Raw genomic sequence first — 23015 nt, 5'->3', positions numbered from 1 at the left:
AGGAAGTGGTTCTTTTCCTTGGCAATGACACAACATCAGTGATTATCCCGTGGAGGGGAGACTGAAGTGAAAGTTCCCTTCTGTCCCATAAGTAAACGTATGTCTTCCTGTCTTTGTGCATCTATGTCTGCCCTATTCACATGTCCCAGCTACAACTTGTGGCTCAAATTCTGCTGTCATTCATACCCATGCAACCCTACCTGGAAATATTCTGCTCTCAATATTGTAGGTGTAAGTCAGAAGTAACTACTGGTATCAGTGGCGCTATATTTGATTTCTACCAGTGTAACTAAGAGTTGAATTTGGGTCATTTACTTAAAGGGGGCATGAGCAAGAGTTAAAAAGTGGTTTGTATAACTTAACACAGGACAAATCCAGAGAACATATAAAATATTCCTCATCAAATCTTTGATGCAGAGGGGGTAGTGTCAGAATATTCCAAGCTCTGGGGAACATGATCGGCCCAGCATATCAGAAACTAGGGGCAATTTTCGTAAACATGAGAATTGTGTAAAAGGGAAGGGAGGAAGATTTCTAATTCCCTCTCATCCATAAGCACAATCAGGTTAATGGAAAGCTGTAAGAGTCTTCCTCCCCAAGCCTGCAAAGGGTAAGATACAAATGACAAGAGAGCAGCCGATATATTACTAAAAGAAATCGATACCAAAGGGTCAAGGATCTACAGAAAAGAGTCCTGAGAAGACTGAAGTTCTTCATCTTAAAAAAAGGTTTAGAAATAATAATATATAGTTAAAAAAAGGATCAATCCACAGTGCATTCCAGGTGTTTCCCTCCAAATTACCCAACACTACTTTTGTTCACCTGGTCTAATAGTTCTCCAAGTGAACAGAAACCTGATTTTACAAGCCACTGGAGCATAGTCTATCTTTTTGCTAGAAGAATGGATCTCAGATACTGTGTTTTATTTCTTCATTAGTGTGCCGTCACACTGAGCGATTACTAAATGCAGGGCTGAATGAGAATACCAGGGTTAAAGAGAGCATAATGAACAAAGAAGGTGCCTGATTATTATGGCTGTCAGCACAAGGGAATTGGGTTTGTCACCTGGTTTAACCAACTGGTAAGAACTGATTAGCGTCTGAAATCAGTTTGAAAAAAAACTTCTGATGTTTATGTTCCTCTCCGTCTCCACATCTTGTCAGGAAAGGCAGACAAACTCAGGGGGTTCTTCTGGAGGGGTTACTTACATACAGGCTCCCTAAATGGCTTCCGTCACTTGCCCAGAAGGAGTTGGCCAATGGCTACGTGGAACTGGTTTCGGAAGGAGCGGTGCAGCGGGTGTCCTCTTGCAAAACCCATCTTGCTGTGAGACGAAGCCTTAACATGCTCACGTGGGGATACACTGCATTATCAGAGCATTTTCTGTTGTATATGTCATAAGCATACACAGTCATAAACAACATTAGAACACAGCTAAGCCAAAAACTTCAGAGGAGGGGTGTGCTGGAGAGTGTGCGGCCTGCCGTATGTGACTGCTTTCTCGATCATAAACAAACACTGAAATAACCTTGTTGTTCTCCTTCATTTTGGGTCACATAGAAATAAACCCTTTTAACTTTTTTTAGCAATCCAACAAAACAAATCCATTTCACATTTCTTACAGACCACATGCAAGCGCACGCATGCACACTCTTTCCTTAATATATACAGGCTCAAATCAGAGCATTAGGCTACAGTGGGTGCCGTGTAAATCCACACTGTTCCAGGTAGAGCTCAGACCTGGACCATCATTCTTCCTCTAATGTTCCAGTGCATTTGGTACTGTGCAGCCTCCTTGTTTCTGTGTGCCCGGTATTCTCATTTGCAGACGTGAGGAGTGGGGGCAGGGCTATGTCCCCATTTCTTGGGTTAAGCTATAACCCTGGGGGTAATCCCGAGAACAGCGACTGCAGTTGTGACCGAGTATCGCACCAGCCTCAACCCCACTACACACACAAGCTGGTCAGAACCTCACCCACAGTGATTAAACTTAGCAAACATGGACCCTAGCCCAAACTGATCATTTGCAGGTATATGCTTCACAAGAAAGAACTGTACTTGTAAATATACATGTTATCCTTCCACAAAACCATTTCCTGGATATGACTCATTATCCATTAGAACTCTCTCTTTGCACTTTGGTCACCTGCACATACTGTGTCGCCTTACCTCAAACCTTCGTTTGGTAGTTTCATTTTTGGTCAGGACTTCTCTCACTAAGGCCAGGTTTTCATTAGAATCTGTAGCTGGTATAATAATGGTGCTTAGGGGTGCAATTATTGGAAGGGAAGGGCTGGAATTTAGGGGCAGTGCTATAACAGTGATGGACAAAAAATGATTTCCTCTTTGAAGGGAGAAATGAAGATTAAAAGGGACACTATAAAATGTGACCCATCTCCCCATAAGAAATTTGGATTACAATAAAAAACTAACAAAAAAAAAATCTCTCTCTCTCTCTCACAAACACCTCCACATCCTGATTCTGATCCAAAAGCAGTCCCTATAGACTTCAATGGGAGCCAAGAATATACCCCAGCAAAATATAGCCTTTATGTTTATTAACTCAGAATATTATATTCATACAGAAAAAAACCCCTCAATTATCAAAATATTAGGCTGAGGGATGGTTTAAGTCTCACTTCTTAAACAGCATGACCCACTAACACATACCTGGCCTGATATACCAGTTGTAGTTACCCCCGTAGGCATGCTCTCCCTGATGAAAACATCCTTGTGGAATTAAAATGTAATCTCCTCTTTCCCCACAAATTGGAGGGACTGGAGGATTTACGGGTTGCATATATGCACTTATAAACTATGTATGTATCGGGGCACAACAAACCAAGCATGTTGGTATTTAAGACTGCTACTGCCATCATTAAGGAGTCATGCTGTAAAATTTAAGCTAGTCAACACTGATAGTCTCACTAAATATCCAAATATTTACATTCATCCTAGTAACTGTGAGCAAATGTATCACAATTTCTACAAACGTTAAGGTTTTAAAACAGAAGAGGCTGTGTAATCCAGAGGATAGTGAACTGGACTGGGACTCAGGAGATATGGGTTCTATTCCTGTCTCTGCCACTGATAATAATGGAGCATGAGATCAAACCTCTGATTATTATTGCTGAGCTATTTATTTGTACAGCAACTGATTTCAGCTCTCATTTAATTACAAATTTCATGTTATGCTTTGTGTTGGGAAAAGACCCGCTTTTGATACGTTGCGTTTACTTGGCTAAGAGGAACGATTACTGAATGTTGCTGCCGCACACTTCTCAAAGTGAAACGTGCATCTCGAGGGAATGTTTTTCATACAAATTATTGAGGCAGAAAGAATAACTAAATAAGAGAGTCCGACTTACGAGTGCAGGGCATGGAGGCAGCATCATTTTCGGCTCGGAAAAAGCCCCGATCACAGGTGCAGGAGGTAGAGCCTTCCCAGATGGAGTAGCTGTGTGATGGGCATTTGGCACAGGAAACATCTGTGGAGAGAGCCTTGTAGTATCCGATTTTGCAAGCTAGGAGAAAAGGGAATGGAGAGTGTTATTTGCCCAGGATGTGATAATAAAATGCTGTCTCCTTTACTCAAAACCTAGGCTGGAGACATTTTCAAAGAAAAACAAACCATGCCCACCTAGTCCCAGGTGAGAAGTTAACAAATCAACAAGTTCTTAGTTGCTAGCCCTACACTGAGGGATACCAATTTCTAATTCAAACAAGGGCCTTTAAGAAGCTGGTCTGGTGATGTTACAAGAGCACCTATAAGCACATTTCCCCACCAACTTTGCTGGAAAATCTGCTTCATCTTTGTGTTATACATGGACTTGCATGTCACCCACTGTTCCCACCTGCGTTCACACACTCATAGAGCGCAGTAATAGGGCACAACTGTTTAATTCTATGACCACTTAAGGAATGGCAGCTGACAGCCTGACAGTGCCAATTTTGGAGATGGAGTGGAACAGGCAACCACTGTGATTGGCAGGGAAGCTCTGAGTCTTACATGTCCGGAAATGGCATGTCTCCCTTCTGGCAAGGCAGGATTAATTTGGCTCTTTCTCCCCAAGGGAGGAAATAAGCATGTTCTTCCCTCCTCGAAGCTAGGGTATCCAATAACTGCAGTGCTGGCACTGAATCCCCATGTGCACTTGGCAACCTTTCAGTGACATCATCTTCATTTACATGGATGGCTACTTTTACATCACTTGGAAAAAACTCATTACTGTCATTAATAGCAAGTTTTAGTAGGGGCCCCCAGGTATGTCATCCTAGAAATCTGTGCCTTGGCAAAAGAGAGAAGGCAGCCAACACCACTGGCTTTCAACCCTTCAGGGGACAGAGCAAACATCCAGGCGTTTTTTATGAGAACAGACAGTGTAAGAGGGAGGGTTATTCCCAATATTTACAGCATGACTCACTCTCCAGGCTCTTCATTTAGCACCTAGACTATCTTTAGAGTTCCCACACTGTTACATGTATGCCTACAGAAAGGAACAGGCAGTCCCATTCAACGCCTTTCTTCCTCTCTGCACTCATCCAGTTGTTGTTGTTTTTCATTTATTCTTTTCTTTTTATGATACACACCCTAGACAGGGATTTTAGCAACCCATTTGTAAAGGAGCGAGTTACTTCACTCTTCCTAACCAAAGCCACTGACGGAATTTCCTTAACGAGTCTAAACTTCATGATGTGTGGAGCGCTGTCAATAAAAGCACTGCGAGATCAATCTCGGCCTTGCTCACTTTGGCTGTCACTGGACCAGTGAATCTTATAATAACATGTTGCTCCAATGACTAAGATTTATGCTTCCAGAGTTTATACACATCACATAATTAGATAAGGTTCAGCTTGCAAGGTGCTTTTTGGCTACACTTCAAATGGCCTTGGGGTTTCGATTAAAATCAGAAACCGTTGCTTTGGCAGGAAGAAGCTCTGGGGTCAAGCCCAACCTCTCCACATCAAATACAATTAGTCCCCGAACACAAATAGAAACCCACTGGGTACAGGCTGTCACTCAGTCAGTCACAGTAAACAAAGGCAACTTGTGTAAAAGGGATTATTCTGCATCCACTAGTATGGGCTGCCAAAAGAAGGGAAAACTACCTTAATATTTTTTTACATCGGAGTTGCAATGTTTGACGAATGAGCTCAAATACTGCTAGCAGCCTTGATGCATTTGGTTTAAAACTACTGACATGTAAATGACAGACTCTGAGTTGAGTTACACCGGTGTAAATTGGTAGTAACTCTCTTGAAAATGGTGGTGCACCTGGTTTGCATTAGCATAACTCGGATCACAATCATGCCCTAATTCTGAAAATGACATATACATAGATGCCGACAGAGAGCACTTTTTTGCAATGTAAAAAAGAAAGGGAGATGAAAAAAATACAACCTGAGACCTAACTAGTCCCACTTATACTGCAAACTCCATTTCTATTTTTTTTAAAACCTAACGTCTAGCTTAATCGTATTAATGCCTCATACAAATTATAAAATGAATGACTATCACTTGATTTTTTCCTAATACCAAGACACATGGTAAACAAAGCACAGAATAACCAGCCCCACATAGGGGATGAAAATTCTGCTGTGGTTTTAACATTTTATTACAGAAACAGGAAGATACGGCAGTTACACATACTGGGGGACAATTCCCACCTTATACCCTCTTTTCAGACTCTGGAGCTAGGAAGTGATTGAGAGGATGCCGTAGGCAGGGGGAGAGGGTTTTGAAATTCTACAATTCACAGGAATTTCCCCCTTTTCCTTAACACAACATAATCTTTTGTTTTCTACTACGTTAAACCTTGGTCATTAATATTTCAGGACCTGCAGAAAGCTCTCTCTAAATGCAGTGGCAGCTTCTGAAGCACAGAGCCATTTTGCTTCGGCTATACAAAATCACCAACCACTGAACTGATGGTTTTCTTCACTTCAGTGTGTTCACAGATGCACTACATTCCAGCACTTGGCACATAAGAATACTTGAGAATACGCTGCATTTATTCAACAATTCTTTGCTCCTTAGAGTTCTATTGTATTTTCACTTAAAAACTTGATCCTAACCCTGTAAAGGGTATTCTTTCCCTGAAGTACAGCTGACACACCTACTATGACTGGTACTGGACTTTTTTTTTTTAACTAGGATATTATACAGTATTTTTAAATGTTAATGAATTAGTAGACAAACAACAAGTGTGAATAGAACCCCTTCCTTGAAAGTCTTTATTGCTAGCTCATGACAATCCTTCATTTTGCTCCTTTTCTGGGGAGGATTTGCTAGATAGGACAGGGCATGAATAGTATTCTTACACAGCTTTCGAAAGATGTCGTTGTAAAAAGATTAGTTTACATGTGCAATACAAACCTTGAATTCAATTCCTTTAGCTTTCCCTTAATTAGTTCTATTAGTTTTAAAAAAATGAGAGAGAGAGAGAGAGAGAAAGAGAGAGAGAAATCTTTTCTTAAAATTCAGATCACCCACCAACATAACAAGGTTACATTTTAAAACAGAATTATCCTTAAGATTTCCAAGGAAATTCTTAAACAGAAATATTTTCAGTGTGAAAAATCAAAATTGTGACACCTGTATTTTTTCTGGGGAAAAAATATTAATTTTAAGTGAAGATGAGCCTAAAACAAAACCTTGGACTCACAGCTGCACAAAGCCTGACTTTAAGCAAATCTATTTCATTTATCTTTTCATCATACTCAACAGAACACTGTCAACCTTAGCAAGAAAAAATTTAACCTGCCATTCTTATAGCTTTCACTAGGGATAGCCCCTAAAGTACAGTTACGGTTGCAAAAATAGGAGTTTAAGGAAAGTAGGAGTCCAGGTCTACTGAATGTCAAAGGAATTTGGGTGTATAACTTCCTTAGGCTGTTTTGAAAATCCCAGCCTCTCATTATAAACCCCTGTTTTCAGAAGCTCATGACTTCCTGAAACAATTTATGTGCAGACTGAAGGTTGCTTTGCTTGTTTTCAGACGAAGTGTAAATTTTCTATTAAGGCCTCAGGCCTTTTCATTCAGCCCTTTCAAAATTAAGTGAAGTTGAAAAATAAACAAAACAACAAAAACAAAATAGTTCTCCTAGCTGATAAAATTCTCCCACCATTTTTTTTTTGGGGGGGGGGAGGACTAAGGGTGAAGGGGGGTGTCAATGCTACAACAAGACAAGTTGAAGTTATTGCATGTAAATTAAAGCCCAAAATGTGGAGCGACACCTTTGATAGGTTTGGAAGAAAAATAATTAAAAACTAAAAAATTAAACATCAATTTATTTATATATTAGTTTTATTTCAAGCTGGGGAAAAATGCAAACATTTTCACCCAAAATTTGCTCCTTTTTTTTCCTTGTTGAAATTTGAATTTAATATTTCATCAAAATTGTGAAAAATCTGAACAGCTCTACAGATGGTGGAAAATGAGATTAATTTTTGGCAAAAAAACTATGAAAAAATTCATCACTATTTTTTAACTGAAATTCAAAAAATCTACAAAAATATTTAAATCTGGGAAATTTAAGACAACTCTATTTATATTCCTTTTGGCTCTTTCTTAGTTTCTTTACTTTCCTTTGCCCTGGTGACCCTCCCTCCCTGACTCTACATTCACCAGAAGGCTAACTATTACTTTGGGTTTGGATAAAGGAGTCTCCATGGGGCTAGGCTTCTTTGTGGCAGATCTCAGTGGCATTGAAGCAGAGAAAATGAGACACGTTTGGGTTGGCACGCTGCTGCTTAAGCCCATAGCCCTCTCTATATGGGAGCTGCCCTAGCAGCCAGATGATTTAGGGGACGATATAGGAGCTAGAGGAAAAGATTTAAGGAGCTACCAGCTAACTCACTCCAACCGCAGAAGCATATTTTTAATGGGGTAAAATGGGGTAAATCACAGCTTCTGGTTTTGAAGCTAATAAAGAGGAGAAGGCAGATGGATAGACAAAGGGCCAAATCCTTTGTTGGCATAACTCCACTTAGTCAATGGGAAGGTCTGGCACATAAATTTAAAATTTTCAGTTCAGTGTGCAGCAGCAGTAAAGAAAGTTAATGGTATAGAGGTTTGTATGAGGACATTATGGGCGTATAAACCCTAGAATGTTGAACTGTGACTCTATAAAGCATGGTTAGCCTGCATTTGGGGCCCTAATCCTGTAAGAAGCTCTACAAGGATGGTTCCCGGAGCCTGCATGGAACTCACTGCAGGATCAGGACCTTAGTAGGAAATTTATCCCTTTGCAAAAGGCTAGCACAGGGCCAATGCACCACTTAAATTCCACTTAAACCTTCATTAACATGACTAAGTGAGTGGTGGCGCAATAACCTTAAGATCTGTCTCTTTTAACTTCTCCAGTTAAACAATAATGTTGCATGAATGTATTTGACTGCATTTTTTATAGGTGAAGCACAATTGATCTGCTTAATAGAAAACTAGACCAGCTGTGTAAATAAACTTAGAACTTGTTTACACTTCGCTACACTTCCAGCAGATGTAGGGTACATGTAGATACATGCGGCAGTGAAAAGGTCCAGCAAGGGTAGACAGCAGGGAAAGGTTCTAGCAGTGGATAGCTGCTGGAGCCTTTCCCCACTGCATCCCTCTGTCAGAGCCTCTCCGTGCTACCAGAGTCTTTTACTGAAGGGACAAGCTCCAGCAGCTGGGAGGCAGCAGGATGCTACACTGCTAAAAATAGTAGCGTAGACATGGAAGGCATTGGGCATTGTTTGAGCATGTAGAGAGCCACATAGGGTATATATCCTTCGGTTCAGGAGTGCAGGCCACACTACTCTACTCTGTTGTCCTCTAAGCAGTGCCTCCCAGTCTACACTGCTATTTATACCCATGCTAGCTGACCACTCTATGTGCTGCCAGAAGTGTAGACCTTAATTTCTAAAGTCCACAAAATACTTTGGATGTAATTAAAATAAATCCCAAAGCAACCACTGTTCTTAAAGCAGCGGCAGCCCAGCTTCCATGAACAACCCTACAGTAACACACCAATGTGTTCAACAAAGGAAAAAGTAAATTCTTGAAGGAAGCAGATCTCAGCTTCAAGCTTCCAGTAAATTAGTTCTAAATAAGAATGGGAAAAGGAATTGTTTTTAAAATAATTTTTAAAATGATACCATCCTCTTAAAATCCATTTCAGATTCTTGATGACTGGTTCCCTTTTCAACCATGCCTGCTACTTTGGAAATATTTCCAGTTTGTATTCTAACTGCACACTGGGAAATAAAAAGTTTTCATTTTTCCCTCTAATGTTCTTTTCTCTCTTTAAATGGATGGATTTTCTTTCTCAAATTTTAACAAAACCACATCTGCCTCATGAGTAGGCAGCTTCTTCTTAGCTCTCTTTTACTGTTATTACCATTTCTGAACAGATTTTTGTGTGTTAATTATAGAACTCAATTGTTTGAATAGTCTCTTTTGATGAGCTTTCTGCCCCGCGCCATGAACCCCTCAGTGATTGTACAGCTGTTTTAGTTCTAAATGCTCTTCAGGATTTTCTAATTGTCAAGCTGTCCCAGGGACTAGTTCTTTTGACCTAAAAGTCAAAGAAAGAGAGTCACCCTTGTCTTCCCGACATGAATACCATAGGACTCCCTATGTCCTCTCCCCCCATTACCTGTGAGACAATACCTATCCTGATCATTGCCAGTCCAAGCATAACTGGGTTTTGGGTGAAATGAGAAGATTTTAAATAGAATGAGTTAATGAGCTTCTTGTAAAATTAAGTTGTTCTTCTGGTCCAAACTAGTTACTCACTGTAATGCCCTTGAGGATGATAAAGATCCACAAAAGCCAGAAGAACAAAAAAAATTGCCAACCTTCTCTCAAGCCAGTCTTAAAAGTCAAGCTGTAGAATTCAATGTGATGAACCCAATGCTGCTTCCAAATAAAGCCAGCTTCCTTTGATGTTAGCGCTGTCCGATCTTTGTCTCCTATTGCTAATGACTTCATATTTTGTACAAATTACAATCAGTTCCATATCTTTAACTCACATCACTGATGAGAAAAAAAAAATCACTTGTAGTCATCAAGGATAATTTTTAACTGAATGAATTTAAATATGGATAAAGAAATACAAGCACCAACAAGAGCACGTTGGAAGGGTGGTGTAGATTTCTTAGTTAGTTTTGGTATTCTTGTTTTTAATTGGGTAGGTTTCTAGGAAGGGCTTGAAGATAACCTGGAAGTAAAACTCAGGGGAACTAAGGGTGCACATGGAACTATGATCATCAGACCGAGTCCAAGAAGTTCAGCCGATCTGGATTGACACGATTTGCACATCCCACCTGGTCTCTGTCTGGTCTTCCCTGGCTTCTCCACCCTTACCATTCTTGTCTTCAAGGCTGAGGGGCCTGACGTACAGTAGCTTGAGCACTTCCCCAACTTTGCTCTTCAGTTGCCCATTTCCCCTAGGAAGTTCAGGGGTACCAGTGGTTATTCCCTTCGTCTTCTACCTCTGGGGGTCACCAGCTAAGGCCACTGTCCTTTTCCAACTATAGAAGATCATCTATAGGGAGATGGGTAGGAGGAGGGTCCCAGAAAGTGGTCAGATCCTGTCACAGAGCAGTAGAAGGAGCACAGCGTTCCTCTCCTCCAGTTAAATTGACAGTTGGGAAAGAAAGTATCCCAGTGCAGCTGGAGGCTAGCAAAGTGAAGGTCCATAAATCTGGTACTTGATTGGTTGCTAAGGAAATCCTGAGATTTCGCTAACTATAACACTAGGGATTTACTGGAGAAGCTATCTGCCCCTGTTCTCAGATCAGCTTTTTTTTCTGGCCACAGAATGACAGTTGTTCCCTCTTCCATTTCTCCGGATGTACTGAGGGCTGGTCTGGCAGCTTCCAGCCCTCTTTCCTCGCTCCCTCTCCCCTCACCAGGACTTTTGGATATGGGGGAAGGGGATCTGAAGAAAGACCCCACTCAACCTCTAGAAACGGCAGATGAAGTGGTTAGGCCAGTGGGTCCCTCAGAAGCAACGTGAAGGAAAGGCCTGGCAGTGGTTGGTGTGAGGGAGTCACTGGGAGGAGGGTTATGAGAATTCCTCCTGCAGGTGTAAATTGTATAGAAGCAAACCAGCAAGGGGTAGTCAGTTGCCAGCTCCTGCCTAAACTGAACCTGTGCAAGGCCAAATTGGTGTAGCCCACTACATGCATCAAACCTTACCCAGCTAGATTTTTCCAGGGACTTGTCTGCATGGGGAAAAAAGCCCACTGTAGCTGGTGCATGGTGCAGCTAGCTATTCTGCACTCACTCCCCAAGTGGGCCGTTTAGCTGCACACTAAGCGTGCCTCTGTGCACATTAGCTGAATCCACTTTGGAAAGCCCTTAGTGTGCAGTAAGAGCTTCTACACAGGGAGTAAGTGCAGTGTAGCTAGTGCACTTTGAATTCACATCTTAGCTCGCTGCGCACTAACCTCCCTGTGTAGACAAACCCTGGGACTGCCAATTTTCATGGCACTTTTTTTAAGTTTTGCTAAATGAACCACAAGTTTAAAAAAGTTTAGAAAGGAACTTTAATAATGAAGACTCTGGGAAGCAGTCATCCGCTGTGTGAGCCAGCTCCACCTACCTAATGGGCTTGGGTTGTTGTAATACAATGAATCAGCTGACAATAGAAGATGACTATGTTAAGGGTGAATCAGCTACTGCTCTTTCTGGCAACAAGGGAAGTGTCAGTGACAGACAGAAAGGGGGCTGGTGAGAAGCAGCTCACAGGCACAGGATTTCTGGGGTTACCCTGGGAGAAGCTAGGTGGCTATAGATTGCTGGAGTGGTCTCTGGGACCCACCAGGTGCTACAGTCTTGGTGGTATACCTGACATGCTACAGGGATTGGTGTTCAACTCGGCACAGGCACACCCCATACCACCCACCCAGAGCTGACGATTTCACAGGTGGCAAGATCTCTTTACAGTCCCACAGGTCCAAAACCCGCAATTGGCTAATTTGGCTGGCAGACCTTTGGGGTGAGTGAGGTGGCAAAAATGCTAATCAGTGGGTGGAAATGAGTAACCCTGACAATCCAAGGTGTTTTCTTGGATTTAGATGGGGCACCAATGCTGACCTCTACTGTAGTTTGCCATTTGCTTTCTGGGAGGAGGTTATCCTGGGCACTAGAGTTACCTGCTGTGTATTAGTTATACCATCTTGTATTGTTAATCTTCCCTTTCTGTTGTATTACCTTTAACATACAAGAACCTCAACCTTAAAAAATAGTGAAAAAGATTGTGCCACTGTTAGCCCAAGCATAACAGGAGAGGGGATCTGGAAACCCATTTGAAAAAACACCACAAACACAAACCAAAGCAGCCAGACAGAGGATGCCAAAATTAGAATGGTATGTTAATCCCACACATGAAGGATTTATTTGCCTTTTTATCATCTTCAGGTTATATTCAGCAGTTACAATTTTCCAGACATATTGATTTCAGACCATATTCAGCACCCAGTTAGGGGGATCTGGGCCAACTTAGGTGGCCATGCTTGGAAACGGTGTTCTGTAAATTCAGGATCATGGCATCTCTAGCACAGTGCGATTGTATGGCATCATCACATTTCAAAAGAAGCCACTCCTTGTGTTAGGACTTCAGTCAGCCACTATCACTCACATTGAGCAGCCCTTCTCCCATTTGCTAAGTAATAATCAGAGGAAGAAACTGTCCCCACATGTAGAATGCGCTAAAGTAACCTATTCTGATTATTAATGAATTTTTTACCTTTAAAAAAAAAAACAATATAAAAGCAAAACCAAAATTAGTCTGATAACTCAGCCATCAGTTCATTTTTAAAACTGCATCCCCCTTTCCTCTTCTAGCATTCCTTGAGTATTTGCTTTTTCCCCAGCAGATCCCTATGCTTGTTTTGAGTCAAAAATGATATATCTGGACTTACCTGGTATCTGCTATGGAGAGAAGACATGCCTGAGAAATTGACACTGACTGCATCATAGTCCCTTTGAAATGACTGGAAGAACTCCCAATGACTTCAACAGGTCTAGGATCAGGCCCTAAATAGAAAATACTACTGCTAAAAAGCATGTAAAGAGCTATTCTGAAGCTCAAAGTTCACCAGATAGTGTGTCACAACTGCTGAGCAAAGCTAGGGTTGCCATCACCTCGAAATCTCACTTCTCTATGAAAATGTTGTACCTACTATAGCCAGGAGTAACACCTAATATTACTAAAAAAGGGAGAAGTTTTGGGGAAAGACTCTGTCTCTCCCTTTCTCTTAATCATTTATTTTGTGCATCTTGACGGCACTGTTTATATATATGTAAGGGGACTGTTGCCCCCTTACTAACATTCAGTGGGAGTGTTTTCGTTGGCTAGCTCCCAGTACTAAAAGGGGAAGGGTCTATGGGGAATCAGGACCCTGAGACTGATAGTCCCCAGGAACAATGGGGAGAGGCCAATGCTCCAGGTCAGCCTGAATGACAGGGCGGGCAGGCTAATCAGGGAGTCAGGAGGCCAGGGAGGTCCCGTCCTCTGTGTGAGCTGGAATTGCCTAGATCAGACAGAGTGGGGCAGAGCTAAGGAGAAAGCAGGGGCCTGAGCTGGGGAGCAGAGCTGTGCCAGATCCAGAGGGACCAGAAAAGCAGCCCAGAGAGAGCAGACCCTGCCCTGGGAGCAGAGCTGCAGCCTCAAAGCCAGAGGCACAGCCCAGGGAGAGCAGAGTTTCCCTGGGAGCAGAGCTGCAGCAACCAGAGCCAGAGGGGCCAGAAAAGCAGCCCATGAAGCAGGTCAGTGCTGGGAGCAGAGTCACAGGTCTGCTCTGCAGGCTGCTTCTGTCCTGGGAGCAGAGCTGTAGCAACCAGAGCCAGAGGGGCCAAAGAAGCAGCCCAGGGAGCTGGAGGCAGAGCAGCAGCAGTGCTGAGACAGAGTGGTGGAGCTAGAGCAGTCCGGAGCTGGGTGCGGTGAGCAGCTGGGGAGAGCAAGGGGGGCCCTGGGCAGCGGGCCCAGCACAGGGAGACACCTCAGCCAAGAGGCTCTCAAGGCCAGGCTTGGATCGTAACCCTGACAGGGCGGGGGCGACGCTGGGAAGAAGGGTCCTACCACTTAGAGTCTGAGAGCGTGTGGCCACCACCAGAGCAAGTGTCCAACCCCCAGCATCCCTGCAGCACAGCCAGGGCCTGAGAAGAAGGCCTGGGACTTACAAGGAACAGACTGTGAAGTGCCCTGACATTCCAGAGACACTGTTTGTGATGTTCCCTGCCACAGAGCGGGTTGATGTGTTTCCTTTAACCTTTCCCATTTCCCCTTATTCTTTTTAAAATTAATTGTTGATTAAATAACTTGCATTTGCTTTAAATTGTATGTAATGGTCAGTGGATCAGAGAAGTGCCCAGTGCAGAGAGAGTACCCCAGAGTGGGGACACCCTAGCCCCTGTCCTAGGTGACCACAGCAGGGTTGGGGGTCAAGCCCCCCAGGAATCCTGGGCCCAGCCTTGTTGGAGTTACGAGAACTCTCCCAGACAGGAGAGTGGAAGGGGAGCCCTCAAGGGCAGGGAGGCCACTGGGTAAAGGAAGTGGGAGCAAGGACTCAGATCCTTTCGCTAGCCCACTTCACCGGGGTAGTACAGAAGCCAGGAAAGTTCCCCACAGTAGCGGAACTATTCCCCCGCTTACATATAGGCAGTTTCACGGTTTTGGTGGTGACCATTTCTATTTCCTGTCTCGGACATTGGCATGATCAACAACACTTTAAGGAGCTGTTTCTAGGCACTCTCTTTTAGCACTCTTTTCCAGCACAGCTGTATTTTCAATGAAAAAACTGGGCTTTTGTCTAAACAGATTTCTCTTGGAAAGTTCTTGCTTTCCTCAAAAAAGTTTGATTTTTTTCCCTCAGAAAACTTTGGATTATTTGATGAAAACTCAAAATTTTCCATGGTGGGGGAAAAAAAAATCTTTATTCTCTTACCCCAGCTTTACAAAGCTAGGTCTACACTATGAGGAACCACAAAGATGAACTGAAGAGAAAGAGAGCAGGAAGGAGAAGGAAAAGGACTTGTGCACCTCAGCATGTGTCATATGGCTGCTCCCTCCCTTATAAATATCAGTAAGGCCCCAATTCAGCAAAGCATTTAAGCATGTGTTTAACTTCAGGCATGTGGGGAAGTGTTTGCTGAAGAGGGATGGATTGCTGAATTGGGGGCTAAAAGAGAAGAAAAGCTCTCTTAGAAACTTTTTTTTTTTTTTTGGTTAAAAAGGATTTAAATAATAAATGCAGGCCACGCCTAAAAGGTGCCCTATCAGAAAACTGAACTGTTTGAAATGAGTGGTTTAGTAATTTTTTAATGCAGACCTGAATTTAATACCAGCTAACGTTTGTGTCAGTAGCAACAATGCCTTTAAACAATTACTCTCAGGGCTAAGTGTTAGACCTTCTAATTTCGAGCTGTTCAAGCTGCTCCTGTGCTCTGTCACCGATTTCATCTGACTTTGGAAGTTTAGTAGCCTTTTTCCAGGATGCTATTGAGATTCTGGAGTCAGTTTCAAATAATTAATCAATTAAAAAAAAGTTGATTGTTTCTTTTGAACAGGAGTGGAAAAAAGAGCTACATGATGCAAAGTGGTTTGTTTGTTTTTAAAAACAACCATAATCAGCAGCTAAGGCTGTACACAACACACTTTTTAATTTTGTTCTTAAACATAAATTAATGCCATTTTTATTTTATCAGCAGAAGCTGTGAAGATTTATAGGACAAACCACTAGCTAAATTTTTACAATATACTCTGGTGAAAGCTGATTAATTGGCTGAATCTCCACTTTAACAAGCTCTAATCCCTTTGTCAGGAGACCTGCTTATAAGCTTCCCTCCCCAATCAGTGAAAAAGCACTGATGGGAATGGAGATCTATATCTCAAAGCACTGGCCAGTCAGCCTGGGATTATCTCTCATTTCTTAAATCTTAACAGCTCTGTAAAAAGGCAATTAAATTTCCAAAGTTAGATGAAGTCTGCGATAAAGCACAGTAGCAGCTTGAAATGGGAAGGCCTAACACTTAGCCCTGACAGTATTATTTAAAAGGTCCACTTGCTACTGACACAAGCATTAGCTGTCATGAACCAGATGTCTCAAAAAAAGAAAAAAAAAGAAAAAGGTTTGCTAATACGGTATATAAAATAGTAGGATAGTGTCCAATACATATTAGAATGAATAATTATTTTTAAGTGCACCAATAATTCATATGAAGTAGTAAGAAGTCTGAAATTGTTTGAAATCATATGACTCTTAAATTTTAATTGCCTATCCTTTTTAATAATTATGGCCTTGATCCTGACCCTGATCCTCTAGCACAGACCTCTATCCCCAGGCAGAATCCCATTGACTACAGCAGAACTCCGCATAGGTTTAAGGGTCTGCTCCATTATTATAATTTAACACTCATATGGCAATAGTGCCTTGAGGCCCACTAGGTTTAGGTTGGAGACCAATTGTGATAGGTGCTGTACAAACAGAGAAAATTACAGTCCTCTCTACAAAGACTAGCAGATCCCAGACCAAAGTCAGACCGTCAGTGCACTGCAAAGCTGCCTTGGAAACAAAGGGTATGTCTACACTACGGAATAAGGTCGAATTTATAGAAGTCGGTTTTTTAGAAATCGGTTTTATATATTCGAGTGTGTGTGTCCCCACAGAAGTGCATTAAGTGCATTAACTCGGCGGAGTGCTTCCACAGTACCGAGGCTAGAGTCGACTTCCGGAGCGTTGCACTGTGGGTAGCTATCCCACAGTTCCCGCAGTCTCCGCTGCCCATTGGAATTCTGGGTTGAGATCCCAATGCCTGATGGGGCTGAAACATTGTCGCGGGTGGTTCTGGGTACATATCGTCAGTCCCCCCCTTCCCTCCCTCCCTCCGTGAAAGCAAGGGCAGACAATTGTTTCGCGCCTTTTTTCCTGAGTTACCTGTGCGGACGCCATACCACCGCAAGCATGGAGCCCGCTCAGGTAACCGTCACCGTATGTCTCCTGGGTGCTGGCAGACGCGGCACGGCATTGCTACACAGTAGCAGCAACCCATTGCCTTGTGGCAGCAGACGGTACAATACGACTGGTAGCCGTCCTCGTCATGTCCGAGGTACTCCTGGTCGCCTGTGTGAGGTCGATCAGGAGCACCTGGGCAGACATGGGCGCAGGGACTAAATTTTTAGTGACTTGACCAGGTCATTCTCTTTAGTCCGGCAGTCAGTCCTATTGAACCATCTTATGGTGAGCAGGCAGGCAATATGGATTGCTAGCAGTCCTATTGCACCGTCTTCTGCCGAGCAGCCATGAGATGTGGATGGCATGCAGTCCTTCTGCACCGTCTGCTGCTAGCCAAAGATGTAAAAGATAGATGGAGTGGATCAAAACAAGAAATAGACCAGATTTGTTTTGTACTCATTTGCCTTCTCCCCTGTCTAGGGGACTCATTCCTCTAGGTCACACTGCAGTCACTCACAGAGAAGGTGCAGCGAGGTAGATCTAGCCATGTATCAATCAGAGGCCAGGCTAACCTCCTTGTTCCAATAAGAACAATAACTTAGGTGCACCATTTCTTATTGGAACCCTCCGTGAAGTCAACCCTGTAAGCCGTGTCCTCAGTCGCCCCTCCCTGCGTCAGAGCAACGGCAAACAATCGTGCATCTGAGTTGAGAGTGCTGTCCAGAGCAGCCCAATGGAACACTCTGATTGGGCTAAAACATTGTCGCGGGTGGTTCTGGGTACATATTGTCCGGCCCCCGTTCCCTCCCTCCCTCCGTGAAGGCAAGGGCAGACAATTGTTTCGCGCCTTTTTTCCTGAGTTACCTGTGCGGACGCCATACCACCGCAAGCATGGAGCCCGCTCAGGTAACCGTCACCGTATGTCTCCTGGGTGCTGGCAGACGCGGTACGGCATTGCTACACAGTACCAGCAACCCATTGCCTTCTGGCAGCAGACGGTGCAGTATGACTGGTAGCCGTCCTCGTCATGTCCGAGGTGCTCCTGGCCACGTCGGCTGGGAGCGCCTGGGCAGACATGGGCGCAGGGACTAAATTTTTGGTGACTTGACCAGGTCACTCTCTTTAGTCCTGCAGTCAGTCGTATTGAACCGTCTAATGGTGAGCAGGCAGGCAATACGGATTGCTAGCAGTCGTATTGTACCATCTTCTGCCGGGCAGGCAAGAGATGACGATGGCTAGCAATCGTACTGTGCCATCTTCTGCCGGGCAGGCAAGAGATGAGGATGGCTAGCAGTCGTACTGTGCCATCTTCTGCCGAGCAGCCATGAGATGTGGATGGCTTGCAGTCCTTCTGCACCGTCTGCTGCCAGCCAAAGATGTAAAAGATAGATGGAGTGGATCAAAACAAGAAATAGACCAGATTTGTTTTGTACTCATTTGCCTCCTCCCCTGTCTAGGGGACTCATTCCTCTAGGTCACACTGCAGTCACTCACAGAGAAGGTGCTGCGAGGTAGATCTAGCCATGTATCAATCAGAGGCCAGGCTAACCTCCTTGTTCCAATAAGAACAATAACTTAGGTGCACCATTTCTTATTGGAACCCTCCGTAAAGTCCTGCCTGAACTACTCCTTGATGTAAAGCCACCCCCTTTGTGGATTTTAGCCTCCTGAAGCCAACCCTGTAAGCCGTGTCGTCAGTCGCCCCTCCCTCCGTCAGAGCAACGGCAGACAATCATTCCGCGCCTTTTTTCTGTGCGGACGCCATACCAAGGCAAGCATGGAGTCCGCTCAGCTCACTTTGGCAATTAGGAGCACATTAAACACCACACGCATTATCCAGCAGTATATGCAGCACCAGAACCTGGCAAAGCGCTACCGGGCGAGGAGGCGACGTCAGCGCGGTCACGTGAGTGATTAGGACATGGACACAGATTTCTCTGAAAGCATGGGCCCTGCCAATGCATGCATAATGGTGCTAATGGGGCAGGTTCATGCTGTGGAACGCCGATTCTGGGCTCGGGAAACAAGCACAGACTGGTGGGACCGCATAGTGTTGCAGGTCTGGGACGATTCCCAGTGGCTGCGAAACTTTCGCATGCGTAAGGGCACTTTCATGGAACTTTGTGACTTGCTTTCCCCTGCCCTGAAGCGCATGAATACCAAGATGAGAGCAGCCCTCACAGTTGAGAAGCGAGTGGCGATAGCCCTGTGGAAGCTTGCAATGCCTGACAGCTACCGGTCAATTGGGAATCAATTTGGAGTGGGCAAATCTACTGTGGGGGCTGCTGTGATGCAAGTAGCCCACGCAATCAAAGATCTGCTGATATCAAGGGTAGTGACCTTGGGAAATGTGCAGGTCATAGTGGATGGCTTTGCTGCAATGGGATTCCCTAACTGTGGTGGGGCCATAGACGGAACCCATATCCCTATCTTGGCACCGGAGCACCAAGCCGGCGAGTACATAAACCGCAAGGGGTACTTTTCAATAGTTCTGCAAGCTCTGGTGGATCACAAGGGACGTTTCACCAACATCAACGTGGGATGGCCGGGAAAGGTACATGACGCTCGCATCTTCAGGAACTCTGGTCTGTTTCAAAAGCTTCAAGAAGGGACTTTATTCCCAGACCAGAAAATAACTGTTGGTGATGTTGAAATGCCTATAGTTATCCTTGGGGACCCAGCCTACCCCTTAATGCCATGGCTCATGAAGCCGTACACAGGCAGCCTGGACAGCAGTCAGGAGCTGTTCAACTACAGGCTGAGCAAGTGCAGAATGGTGGTAGAATGTGCATTTGGACGTTTAAAGGCGCGCTGGCGCAGTTTACTGACTCGGTTAGACCTCAGCGAAACCAATATTCCCACTGTTATTACTGCTTGCTGTGTGCTCCACAATATCTGTGAGAGTAAGGGGGAGACGTTTATGGCGGGGTGGGAGGTTGAGGCAAATCGCCTGGCTGCTGGTTATGCGCAGCCAGACACCAGGGCGGTTAGAAGAGCACAGGAGGGTGCGGTACGCATCAGAGAGGCTTTGAAAACCAGTTTCATGACTGGCCAGGCTACGGCGTGAAAGTTCTGTTTGTTTCTCCTTGATGAAACCCCCCGCCCCTTGTTTCACTCTACTTCCTTGTAAGCTAACCACCTTCCCCTCCTCCCTTTGATCACCTCTTGCAGAGGCAATAAAGTCATTGTTGCTTCACATTCATGCATTCTTTATTCATTCATCACACAAATAGGGGGATGACTACCAAGGTAGCCCAGGAGGGGTGGTGGAGGAGGGAAGAAAAATGCCACACAGCACTTTAAAAGTTTACAACTTTAAAATTTATTGAATGACAGCCTTCTTTTTTTGGGGCAATCCTCTGTGGTGGAGTGGCTGGTTGGCCGGTGGCCACCCCACCGCGTTCTTGGGCGTCTGGGTGTGGAGGCTATGGAACTTGGGGAGGAGGGCGGTTGGTTACACAGGGGCTGTAGTGGCAGTCTGTGCTCCAGCTGCCTTTGCTGCAGCTCAACCATACACTGGAGCATACTGGTTTGGTCCTCCAGCAGCCTCAGCATTGAATCCTGCCTCCTCTCATCACGCTGTCGCCACATTCGAGCTTCAGCCCTCTCTTCAGCCCGCCACTTACTCTCTTCAGCCCGTCACTTACTCTCTTCAGCCTGCCACCTCTCCTCCCGGTCATTTTGTGCTTTCCTGCACTCTGACATTATTTGCCTCCACGCATTCGTCTATGCTCTGTCAGTGTGGGAGGACAGCATGAGCTCGGAGAACATTTCATCTCCAGTGCGTTTTTTTTTCTTTCTAATCTTCACTAGCCTCTGGGAAGGAGAAGATCCTGTGATCATTGAAACACATGCAGCTGGTGGAGAAAAGAAAAGGGACAGCGGTATTTAAAAAGACATTTTATAAAACAGTGGCTACAGTCTTTCAGGGTAAACCTTGCTGTTAACATTACATACATAGCACATGTGCTTTCGTTACAAGGTCGCATTTTGCCTCCCCCCACCGCGTGGCTACCCCCTCAACCCTCCCCCTTCCCTGTGGCTAACAGCGGGGAACATTTCTGTTCAGCCACAGGCAAACAGCCCAGCAGGAATGGGCTCCTCTGAGTGTCCCCTGAAGAAAAGCACCCTACTTCAACCAGGTGACCATGGATTATATCTCACTCTCCTGAGGATAACACACGAACGGATGTTGCTTGAACGCCAGCAAACATACACTGCAATGCTTTGTTGTACAATGATTCCCGAGTACGTGTTACTGGCCTGGAGTGGTATAGTGTCCTACCATGAAGGACGCAATAAGTCTGCCCTCCCCAGAAACCTTTTGCAAAGGCTTTGGGAGTATATCCAGGAGAGCCGCGAATGCCAGGGCAAAGTAATCCTTTCACATGCTTGCTTTTAAACCATGTACAGTATTTTAAAAGGTACACTCACCGGAGGTCCCTTCTCCGCCTGCTGGGTCCAGGAGGCAGCCTTGGGTGGGTTCAGGGGGTACTGGCTCCAGGTCCAGGGTGAGAAACAGTTCCTGGCTGTCGGGAAAACCGGTTTCTCCGCTTGCTTGCTGTGAGCTATCTACAACCTCCTCCTCCTCATCATCATCTTCTTCGTCCCCAAAACCTGCTTCCGTATTGCCTCCATCTCCATTGAAGGAGTCAAACAACACGGCTGGGGTAGTGGTGGCTGAACCCCCTAAAATGGCATGCAGCTCATCATAGAAGCGGCATGTTTGGGGCTCTGACCCGGAGCGGCCGTTCGCCTCTCTGGTTTTCTGGTAGGCTTGCCTCAGCTCCTTCAGTTTCACGCGGCACTGCTTCGGGTCCCTGTTATGGCCTCTGTCCTTCATGCCCTGGGAGATCTTGACAAAGGTTTTGGCATTTCGAAAACTGGAACGGAGTTCTGATAGCACGGATTCCTCTCCCCATACAGCGATCAGATCCCGTACCTCCCGTTCGGTCCATGCTGGAGCTCTTTTGCGATTCTGAGACTCCATCATGGTCACCTCTGCTGATGAGCTCTGCATGGTCACCTGCAGCTTGCCACGCTGGCCAAACAGGAAATGAGATTCAAAAGTTCGCGGTTCTTTTCCTGTCTACCTGGCCAGTGCATCTGAGTTGAGAGTGCTGTCCAGAGCGGTCAAAATGGAGCACTCTGGGATAGCTCCCGGAGGCCAATACCGTCGAATTGTGTCCACAGTACCCCAAATTCGACCCGGCAAGGCCGATTTAAGCGCTAATCCACTTGTCAGGGGTGGAGTAAGGAAATCGATTTTAAGAGCTCTTTAAGTCGAAATAAAGGGCTTCATCGTGTGGACGGGTGCAGGTTTACATCGATTTAATGCTGCTAAATTCGACCTAAAGTCCTAGTGTAGACCAGGGCAAAGAGGCAAACTGACTGTTTAAAAAACGACATGCCTTACTTCTGCTAATGTATGATTTTTAACTATCAGTCAACAGAGGTAGCATGATGCAGTGGATCGGGCACTGGACTAGAAAGCAAGAGTCCGATAGCCCAGCGGTTCTCAACTGGGGGTCCGTGGCCCCCTGGGGGTGTGCAAGCCCTTTCAGGGGGGCTGTGGAGCCCCACCAATGAAACCCGGTGCCCTGAGCCCCAGTGCCCCTCCGCAGGGCTGAAGCGGGGAACAATGCAGGGCTGAAGCCCTGAGCCCCCCCCCCCCGCCCCGCCCCGCCCCCCATGGAGCTGAAGCTGGGAGTGGCGCAAGGCTGAAGCCCTGAGCCCTGGCACCCCTTTCCCCCATGGGGCTGAAGCTGGGAACAGCGTGGAACTGAAGCCTCGAGTCCCCTCCCTCCTTCCCCGCTCCGCAGCCGGGAGGAGTGAGAGGCTGAACCCCTGAGCTCCGCCCCATCCCCCTGAAGCCAGGAGTAGTGGGCTTTAGCCCATGGGCAGAGCTGAGGGGGCACAAAGGTGTTGTCCCCCCCACAAACTGCAGTACCTTACCCAGAGTGGGATAATGCTGGGGGCAGCTCCACCCACCCCCCTTCTCCTCCTCTCCCTCAGGCCCCTCCCTCTGGCCAGGTCCTAGGCAGGAAGCCGGAGCCAGGCAGCTGCTCCT

General features: G+C 45.3%; 2 protein-coding genes across 2 annotated transcripts in view; both read right to left on the bottom strand.

Moving 5' to 3' along the window:
- The window catches only part of EPHA4 (EPH receptor A4), a 129559-nt gene that overhangs the window by 67063 nt on the left and 39481 nt on the right, over nucleotides 1-23015 (bottom strand). The window contains exon 4 of the mRNA XM_074963948.1: nucleotides 3369-3524. Coding sequence (XP_074820049.1) covers nucleotides 3369-3524 — 156 coding nt within the window. The remainder of the gene's footprint in view (nucleotides 1-3368; nucleotides 3525-23015) is intronic.
- Nucleotides 20291-22086, bottom strand: LOC141994011 (uncharacterized). Its single transcript, XM_074963949.1, has 2 exons — nucleotides 21380-22086; nucleotides 20291-20802 (listed from the first exon to the last, which is right to left on the bottom strand). Exons 1-2 carry the CDS (start codon nucleotides 21963-21965, stop codon nucleotides 20672-20674), a joined length of 717 nt encoding a protein of 238 aa, XP_074820050.1. The 5' UTR covers nucleotides 21966-22086; the 3' UTR covers nucleotides 20291-20671.

The sequence above is a fragment of the Natator depressus genome, chromosome 9, assembly GCF_965152275.1.
Source record: "Natator depressus isolate rNatDep1 chromosome 9, rNatDep2.hap1, whole genome shotgun sequence".
Classification (NCBI taxonomy): Eukaryota; Metazoa; Chordata; order Testudines; family Cheloniidae; genus Natator; species Natator depressus.
Note: the sequence above shows the minus strand (reverse complement) of the source record. Positions and strands in the feature narration are given on the sequence as shown.